The sequence below is a fragment of the Danio aesculapii genome, chromosome 14, assembly GCF_903798145.1.
Source record: "Danio aesculapii chromosome 14, fDanAes4.1, whole genome shotgun sequence".
In the NCBI taxonomy this organism is placed as follows: domain Eukaryota; kingdom Metazoa; phylum Chordata; class Actinopteri; order Cypriniformes; family Danionidae; genus Danio; species Danio aesculapii.
The window spans coordinates 8,521,972-8,532,422 of NC_079448.1; the positions used below are offsets into that span (position 1 = coordinate 8,521,972).

General features: G+C 34.0%; 1 protein-coding gene across 1 annotated transcript in view; it reads right to left on the reverse strand.

The window, feature by feature from the left end:
• The window catches only part of col23a1a (collagen type XXIII alpha 1 chain a), a 299,792-nt gene extending 290,138 nt beyond the window's left edge, over nt 1–9,654 (reverse strand). The window contains exons 1-2 of the mRNA XM_056472084.1: nt 9,271–9,654; nt 7,037–7,103 (exon numbers count right to left, since the gene is read on the reverse strand). Of these exons, the coding sequence (XP_056328059.1) occupies nt 7,037–7,103; nt 9,271–9,528 (325 nt within the window). The 5' untranslated portion in view covers nt 9,529–9,654. The remainder of the gene's footprint in view (nt 1–7,036; nt 7,104–9,270) is intronic.
• Between the last annotated feature and the right edge of the window lie 797 nt (nt 9,655–10,451).

Genomic DNA, 10,451 nt, shown 5'->3' on the forward strand with positions numbered 1-10,451 from the left:
GTGTATTATTGTTACTATAAAATAAGGTGTTGGTTGAAAATATGAATGTTTTTATTATTGTTATAGAAGAATAAATATTGCATTTTTACATTACATGAACATTATTAACTTTATAAATTATTGACATAATTTATATTTATATTAATTGTTTACTTCAATTTTTTTATAAATGTAGTTTTTATTCAGTTTGTAGGGTTTTGGTAATTAAAGGCTTTCAAGTCCAACTATAATAGAAAAATGCCCTGTAATAATAATTACATATATGTAAGTGTAAATATATATGTTTACTAATTATTAGAAAAATCTATATAATGTATTATATAGTACAGTGGTTTCCAAAATAGGGGGCGAGGGACAATGACGGGGGATCACTTGGTGATTTACAAAACTCAAATAAATTTGATTAAACAATTAGAATTACCATATTTTTATATATTTAAATACATTTATACATATATTTATAACCACCTTCGAGAAAAAAATGGGGGTCACAAGTCACTGACATTATTTTGGGGGTCGCAGGCTAAAAAGTTTGGGAACCCCTGATATAGTATATAGATTTAACTATATACACTGTCTTAAAAATATCCGTAAATTAGCAGTTTTCAATATTTTCTAATTCATGTTTTTGTCTTTTTTTTTTTGATTTTCCTCCAGTGTTTGATGACATTTTGGAAAACTGATTAATGGTTAATGATTAATGGTTTGGACAGCTCTAGTTTAAAAGCGTCCCTCTCATCAGTGCGTTTCCAAGCAGCTCCTCAAGGGGGCGACACACCATACCCTGCCCTGCGTGGAGAAGTTTAAACTCACGTCTGTTGTGGAGACAGAAATACTTCTCCTCTGATCCTGCCTGCCAGGACCACTCAACACGCTTCAGGTTTCAGGTGGCAACCATTGCTTCTAAAATGAAAGGGTCTCACCTTACCGTTCGGTGCCTCTGTTGGGCCTTCAGCGGCACTACCCACACAAACAAACAGAAATACACACTCACACAGACGCATAGCTGGGGCCCCTTCACACACACAGGACCTATAAACAGATGCCTGTGACCCTGCTCTTGTCCCGCGACATTGATATCTCCCTCAGATGTGAACCCGCATTCGTTTATGGAAACGCTGGATTTTTATAAGCACCATGGTTCAATGTAAAGAGCGATTGTGAAAATGAAAAGGACAAAGAGAGCGGTTTCTCAGACAAACCCCATGTTTAACAACTACATTTTGAGAGATAGGAGCGCCAAAAAAAGCTCTCCGCAACCACCAATTCATCAATGCGCAGCCGGCTCCACGTTTTCAGCTTCAATCTGTATTTAAAATCACAATTGGAAAGCGAAGACATATATTCGTGAGTGCTGTGATCTATTTGCAGGCTCGTAGCCAGCCTGGTGTAAGGGGTGGTTCTTTTTTACTCAAAATGTGCACTTTTTTGCAGTTTTCCACCTTATTTTCTTTTTAATTATGAGATTTAAATACTGTATTGTAGTGACATTTTAAGCACTTTTTATAGCTGGATTAGCTTGTCGGATGGTCATCATAACTACACTTTTTAATGTACCAAAATATTTCCTAAAGATTTAGAATAAAGAAATGTGAGTAAATACTTATTTTTAAAATACAAATGACATCATTTATCATTAGAAAAAATATTAATCTATTAAAGTTATAAATTAAAAACTGTAACCTATTGTCATTTATTAGACAAATAACAAACTGGCCAGCATATTTACCTTTCCTCAGTCAGAATTTGGCTATTTGAATAATAAAATATTAATGAAAACATAATAATAATAAAAGAGCTTCACAATTTTTCTAGCCTCTCTTGTTAAAAAGTACATTTGATTGAAAAACTCATGGATAACAGAACAGCCAAATTAGTATTCGAATTCATTTTAATATGGGCCGCTTTTGGTGCTTCACACCTTTCTATCAGTCACTGTTTGTTAGGGTTAGGAGAATCATGTCCATGGTTTAGAATGAAAGTTACTTTTAAAAATGCTTTCTCCATTTAAAAACAATTCAGTAGTGAACGAAGACTTCACTTACATCCGATTACGTGTTTTCTTGCACAGCTGGTTGTTGGACTCATGAAAAATAATAGTTTGCATTATTCACAACCAATCAGCTGAAGTAACACTGATGTGACGGTCAACAGAGGATTCAACTTGGTCTTGAAGCCATTTTTAGTGGGTTATTTTCACAATTTATGATGATGTAGCAGTCAAAATAAGAAAAATGAGCTCATGTATGGGACATGGGACAGGTATTCTGGACCTTTGTCGATGAGGGGTGGGTGTTTCAAACCACCCAAACCCCCTCTGGCTACAGGCTGATTTGACGTCCTGACTCCATTCTATAATCATTCCAAGATTATTTATTGGCGTCATTTTTTCATTCTTTAGTTCTTTCAACAATAGATCTTGTAGGAACTATTAACCGATAGGTTTCTTCAGAATGGATCTTAAAATAGACTCCAAACAAAAGGAGGATCAGGAATCTAATGAGAAAATGTTTTAGTTTTTTTAACAAATATTGAAAGAAATTGGAATAAAATATTAATTGTAACTTATTTTGTTGAGGACAAAAGTCTATTAAAGTCATTTCGAAAAAAATGTATTAAACTGTAATATAAACTATTTTACTGTAGGGCCAGGGGCTAGCGGACATTTTAAAAGTGGGGGAACGGCTGTATGAGATCATACGTTCATATATTTATTAATCATCTGTTTCTAAATGGTCTGTCTCTAAAAGTGAGGGGGACGTATCCCTCCTCGTCCCCTCCCGGTTGCTACGCCCCTGTGTAGGGCTGTTATAAATGTTAAGGGTAACGCATTACAAGTAATGCGAGTTACGTAATAATATTCCTTTTCTAAGTAATGAGTAAAGTAACGCATTACTTTTAAAAAAATAAGTAATAACCTTTTGAAAAATGTATCAGGAGTTAGTTTAATTAATTAACTTTAAAAAAATAAACTGCTGAATTTAAATTAAAGTAGTCACAATGAATCACAGTCAATGAGACAACGTGTTCGTTACTTTCGCCACTCAATGAACAGTGATTGTACTTAAGACAAATAGTACAAAAGTAGCAAACACATTGCTTTAAACGTTCAGTAATCTGTATATACAGCATGTAGAGCTCTGGGGTCAGGAAGTTCTCAGATAACATTATCCTAAAATATTTTTGGTGTGTTTTTTAAAGGTAAACATAGGTTATACAGTTTGTTGTTAGTTGCAGAGTTCTGAACGAGATCAAGCCTCAGCCAGGTAATAAAAAGTAAAGCAAAAGTAACTCAAAAGTAACGCAACACATTACTTACCATAAAAAGTAACAAAGTAATGCAACTAGTTACTTTTTTGGGGAGCAACTCAATATTGTAATGCATTACTTTCTAAAGTAACTTTCCCCAACACTGACCGCTATACAGTATATTGCTGTATTTTAAAGTTGCATTGTGAAAATTACAGTATATTTTACGGTAAAGACATACAATACTGTAAATACATAGATCAAGATAAATGATGATGTAAATGTAAACACAGTATTCTTGCTGTAATTGATTTAACAGTGTAACAGCGTAATTCCCCAAAGAACCTTTCTGTGAACAGTTCTTATTTTTACCACAACCGTTTTGTTGTGTTAAAATCCTTCGAGCATCACAACTGTGTGACGTTTTATCCATAGGTTATTATTCAAACCAAAAAACTCAGAAATGCAATTTAACCAGTGAAATTGACCCTGAAAAAATTCTTATTGTGCAAGTTAAAGAGTTAAAGGTCTTCTTTCCACTACAGAGAACAACCTTTGGGTTCCAGAAGTAAAAACGCCACTGACTTTGTTTTAAGAGAGACAGACCTGCTGAGAGCTCCAAGTATGGTGGCGGAGAGAGCTCAAATGAGCTGCAAGTTCAGAAAACACATACACATTGAAAAACTGACAAATTGAGAAAGCATATGTTTGATGACACACAAATTCTCACAACACATACAGAAACGAGACAGAAATGAGCTTCAAATAGTGCAAACCACAATGGAAATGTGTTGGGGGACATTTTTGGGCTCCCCTGAAACATTTTGATTGTGGTCTGAGCTATTTGCAGTGTGTTTCTGCTTTTGCATGTGTTGGGAGAATTGGTGTGTGTGTTGTCCAATTGATTAAAATATTTTCTCAGTTTTGTTAGTGTTTTTCTGTCCAGTTTGTCTTTTTTGGGCTCCTCTGACTCATTTATATTGTGGTCTGCGCTATTTGCAGTGTGTTTCTGCATTTGCATGTGTTTGGAGAATTGGTGTGTGTGTGTTGTCAAACTTATTAAGATATATTCTCAGTTTTGTTAGTGTTTTTCTGTCCAGTTTGTCTTTTTTGGGCTCCCCCGACACATTTCGATTGTGGTCTGAGCTATTTGCAGTGTGTTTCTGCATTTGCATGTGTTGGGAGAATTGGTGTGTGTGTGTTGTCAAACTGATTAAGATATTTTCTCAGTTTTGTTAGTGTTTTTCTGTCCAGTTTGTCTTTTTTGGGCTCTCCCGACACATTTCGATTGTGGTCTGAGCTATTTGCAGTGTGTTTCTGCATTTGCATGTGTTTGGAGAATTGGTGTGTGTGTGTTGTCAAACTGATTAAGATATTTTCTCAGTTTTGTTAGTGTTTTTCTGTACAGTTTGTCTTTTTTGGGCTCCTCTGACTCATTTATATTGTGGTCTGCGCTATTTGCAGTGTGTTTCTGCATTTGCATGTGTTTGGAGAATTGGTGTGTGTGTGTTGTCAAACTTATTAAGATATTTTCTCAGTTTTGTTAGTGTTTTTCTGTCCAGTTTGTCTTTTTTGGGCTCCTCTGACTCATTTATATTGTGGTCTGCGCTATTTGCAGTGTGTTTCTGCATTTGCATGTGTTTGGAGAATTGGTGTGTGTGTTGTCAAACTGATTAAGATATTTTCTCAGTTTTGTTAGTGTTTTTCTGTCCAGTTTGTCTTTTTTGGGCTCCCCCGACACATTTCGATTGTGGTCTGAGCTATTTGCAGTGTGTTTCTGCATTTGCATGTGTTGGGAGAATTGGTGTGTGTGTGTTGTCAAATTGATTAAGATATTTTCTCCGATTTGTTAGTGTTTTTCTGTCCAGTTTGTCTTTTTTGGGCTCCCCCGACACATTTCGATTGTGGTCTGAGCTATTTGCAGTGTGTTTCTGCATTTGCATGTGTTTGGAGAATTGGTGTGTGTGTTGTCAAACTGATTAAGATATTTTCTCAGTTTTGTTAGTGTTTTTCTGTCCAGTTTGTCTTTTTTGGGCTCCCCCGACACATTTCGATTGTGGTCTGAGCTATTTGCAGTGTGTTTCTGCATTTGCATGTGTTGGGAGAATTGGTGTGTGTGTTGTCAAACTGATTAAGATATTTTCTCAGTTTTGTTAGTGTTTTTCTGTCCAGTTTGTCTTTTTTGGACTCCTCTGACTCATTTATATTGTGGTCTGCGCACTATTTGCAGTGTGCTTCTGTATTTGCATGTGTTGTGAGAATTTGTACACATGTTGTCAAATTTATTAAGATATTTTGTCAATTTGTTACTGTTTTTCTGTCGTGCTTGTTCTCGAGAACAGTTGTTCTGAGACTAACTGTTGCTAACATTCCATTAAAATAACATTTACAGGAATCAAAAACGAACTTTTTTCTCAGGATTAACAGCTGCAAAAAAACAATCATCAGTTCCTGGTTCCCTCCTAATCTCCTGTCAGTTCAGCAATGTTTATACTATTTTATAGACATTGTTCGACTAGAACAGTCCACTGCCTTAATTAACAGAGCAAAGATTTCAACAATCCTTCATTGGAACCAAATATATGACAATTTGATCTCCATTATTAAAACTTAAGTGATTTAATTTAACAACGTAGAAAAAACAATTAAGATGTCTCAGGATATAGGTGACAACAAACTATATTTTCTCTCTGATGTATATTTATATATGTATACTGAACTATATTTTCTCTCTGATGAATACTGTATTTACAATTACATCATCATTTATCTTGGTCTATATGTATCTACAGTATTGTATGTCTTCACCGTACAATATACTGCAATTTTCACAATGCAACTTTAAAATACAACAATATACTGTATAACGGTTTTACAATAATTTTAGTAGACACTTTTTTTTCTCATTTATGTACTTCTCTGACATTATGTATATAGTTTTTTTTCTCTTATACTTATTTACAGGTTATATGTGTGTTTGTTCTGTACATATATAATTTGTAATTTTTAAATTTTTGTTTCATTTGTTATCAACCATGCTATACACATTGAACCAAGTCAATGTTACGGAATTCTGCTATTACTATTATATTGTTGATAACCATGTTTATTAAAAACACAATAAAGTTTAAGTAAAAAAAAACAACATTTACAGTAACATTAATAGTGCAATTTGTCAGATTAGTAAGGTTAAGTATACAATAAACTAAAAAATTCACCTCAGATCATAGACAACACCGCTGACTCTAAAAAGAAAGCAGTCGGGTTGGTCATTTTAGGGTTCCCCTGACACATTTTCATTGTGATCTGAGCTATTTGCAGTGTGTTTATGCATTTGCATGTGTTATGAGAATTTGTACATGTGTTGTCAAATTTATTAAGATGTTTTCTCAATTTGTTTGTGTTTTTCGGTCCTGTTTGTCATTTTTGGGTTCCTCTCAACCACTGTATCCAAAGTATATGCTTTTAGTAACCAAGCACTCATTATAGTACAATTTACAGTATGTTTAAAAAGCTCATGTTTAATTTCCAAGCCTGAAAAATCTAATTCCACCAATCACAGAGTAGCAGTGAATGAACCACACCAAAATAAATCTTCACAACGGCTCCAGTCCAACAATCTGCTCATTTACAACCAATTTCTACTCGTGCACATGCAGCAAAGTTCCAAACACACCCATTATAATAAGACATCACTGATAAATTTGTCACAGCTTCATCTCAGAGTGATGTTCTAGTGCTTTAAAAAGCTCAGAATGAGTCTGTCAAAAGAAAATTAAAGACATACCTGGAGGACAGTTGCAGTCTGGTGTCACGTCTCTCGCCACACGCAACTTCGGCACTTCATTCAGCCTCTGTAATATGAAATATAACACACACACAGAGTCATACTTTCAATGTTTTCTTTACTAAATCCACACTCAAATGTTTTATGTTCAATCCACCTAAATTTTTAAAAACAATTCAATTAACTTAATTGATTTGTGTTAGGACAACATGAAGGAATTGTGTGGAACCCAGCATTCATTATTGAAGAGACTTTTGTAATTCTTGTTTTTAGTCAAAAATTAAATATAAATTGATAAAAACCCATGAATTGACCGTTGTTCCTTAGTGAAACAGGTTACAAAAAGGAAATGTGTTAGTTTTTGGGAATTATTATGACTAGCTTGGAAATCATCTCAATTAAATTGAACCGAAATGTACAAAAGTACACTGTAAAACCTATTAAGTTAACGTAACTCAAACCATTTGAGTTGAAAAAACTAATCTATATGAGTACTGTGAACTTACTTCATTTAAGTTGAAGTAATGAGGTATTTAATGAACTCATTACCTTCAACACTGAGTTCAAAACTTTTCAATTGAGTAGAATTACCTTTCAGTAAATTGAGTTAACTACCCTTCAATTTTTAAGTTGAATCAAATTAACCTAATGAGTCCATTAAACTTATATTATGTTAAACTGACTTAAAACAGCTTGCATAACGTGTAAAATTAAGTAAGAGCATGATTAACTTAGTTTAATAAGTTACAATGAACTAAAAACATATGCTGTCATGTCTAATTGAATTGATCATATTATTTTTTTCAGTGTAGTTTTTATTTCATACATCTTAATATGTACAGGACAGAAAGAGCATGTTGTTTAATTTCTACAATGTTTGAGTCACATTTTGACATTTTATTTTCTCCAATGTTATTCACAACAATAAAGCTGTCACATTAATTGAATTTAATATATACTTTCCATGTATCTGTAAAACCCAACAGTCAACTTTATCAAATGAAATGAGGGTAGTTAACTCAAAATTGACTGAAAGTTAATTCTACTCATTTGAAAAGAGTTTTGAACTCAGTGCTGAAGGTAATGAGTCAATTAAATACCTCATTATTTCAACTTAAATGGCGTAAGTTCACAGTACTCATATAGATTAGTTTTTTAACTCAAACGGTTTGAGTTGCCTTAACTTATTGAGTTTTACAGTACTCAGAGCTCTCTTCATTTATTGGGTTTTACTGTGCTTAAATTGCTTTGTTTACTCAATGGAAGTTCACAGTACTCATTAGGAATAGTTTTTAAACTTAAATGGTTTGTTGCAATCAGTTTCCTCAAATGGTTTGAGTTACCTTAACTTTTTGGGTTTTACAGTGTATTAAGACATATGAAATAGTTTTGTGCAAAATATGCCTGACAATATTGACATAATAACCACAAAACCAGACTCATGTTGCTCAGGTTTATTATTGAAAATATAGACACAAATATATTGTATGGGTTTCTTTTAAGACAAAATCGTTAGATTATTAAGTAAAGTTCATGTTTCAAAGATATTTTGTTAATTTAGTAGAGTAAATATGTCAATATTTAATTTTGTGTTGCTAAGATCTTAATAAAGACAACTTTTTTCTTAGTATTTTGATTTTCCATATGTTTAAATAGCTGCATCTCAGCCAAATATTACAATTTATTCAGCTTTTATACCATGTTTAAATCTCAATTTCTAAAATCTAACGCATATGTGGTCCAGGGTCATATTGTAATGTTATAATATATCATTGATCGCTCAAGAAAAAAAATCTGGACAAGTTTAATTAGCATTTAGCAATAATTTAAAGCTGTTTTATTGTTTTATGCTTGAATATGCCATTTTGCTTTTGACCAATGAATTATATTTGCTATTAAACTATTAATACATGGCATATCCTAATGGTTTTATCACACATAAACGCACCTGTTGGCACATACAATGACTAAATAACAACTGAAGATGAAGATGTGCTTATGATTAAACATTTATTTGTGTTTTCAGACTTTTTTATGTTGTAAAATGTCTGAATTTGCCATAACTTAAAAAACTAATAAAAGAGCATACATTGAAAACAGTTACTCCCGTTATAACAAGTATAAAAGTGATTTAATTTGGGTCCAAACTAAACTGGATTAAAGCAGTCTTCAGAAAGATGTGAAGTTGACAGTATAATGAAACATGCTGAATGAAGAGGTAAACCCCCGCTTGCCTCTTGTATTCTGCGCAGCTCCTGTGAAACAGAGACGTCGGCGGATGATTCTTGACAGATGTCAGTCATCTTTATCTCCAGCTCGTGAAGCCTGCTCTCCATCTGATGCGTTTTAAAAGCCATGAGAAAACACACCGCTATTGAGCTCAGCGATAACACCAAACACACTACGGTTGGAAAAGACACTAAATAGCGCAGATGAAGCGGTTTCGCGGCATTCTGTTTACTCTCCATATTTTTGTCCGCCGATGCTTCCATGCTGAGGAAAAAAGTCTTCGATTAGTTTCCGATAGTTACTTATTGATCAGTTGTTGATCGATGAGATGTGGTTGTCAGACTGAGCAGTGTTGAGCAGCACACGGGGGTTTGAACAGCTTGGCCGTGGCTCAAAACTTTCCGCGCCCCCTAACTAGTGAGCTGCGGGAATGGCCGTGTGTGGCGCGAGCCTGTTCTGTGACGGGCTGAAAAAAAGTTGAGCGCGCCTTCGATGAGGACTTGGTAGGGAACTCAGTGGGTATTGAGCCACACGCTGACTTTCCAGCGTGGTGTGTGAGAGTGAAACGAGCGTGAATCAAGAGGCTGGAATAACCAGAAAGCGTACCGGAGCAGCTGTAAACAATATGTGGGAACTTTTCTCGATTTCTGATTGTTTTCTATCCGCGTAAGGTGCTTGTGATAACTGTATATGCTAGCTACAACACCTAGTGAGTAACTTATTAAAATTTGAAACATTACATGTATTCTGTTAAGGTTGATGTTATGCTTTTGCTTTTATTTGATATTTTAATCTATATTTGACAAAATTGTGTTTTATCAACGATTATTAAGGGGATAGTTCACACAAAAATGAAATTCACTCAATCTCAAGTGGTTCCAAACCTTTGAGTTGCTATATTCTGTTGAACAAAAAAAATGAAAATCAGTAACCATTGACTTCCATAGATATTTCGAAAATGCGAAAACCAGTAACCATTGACTTTCATAGATATTTTGAAAACACTGAAAACCTGTAATTATTTACTTACACAGATATTTTGAAAACCTGTAACCATTGACTTTCATAGATATTTTGAAAACGCTGAAAACCTGTAATTATTTACTTACACAGATATTTTGAAAACCTGTAACCATTGACTTCCATAGATATTTTGAAAACCAGTAACCGTTGACTTTCATAGATA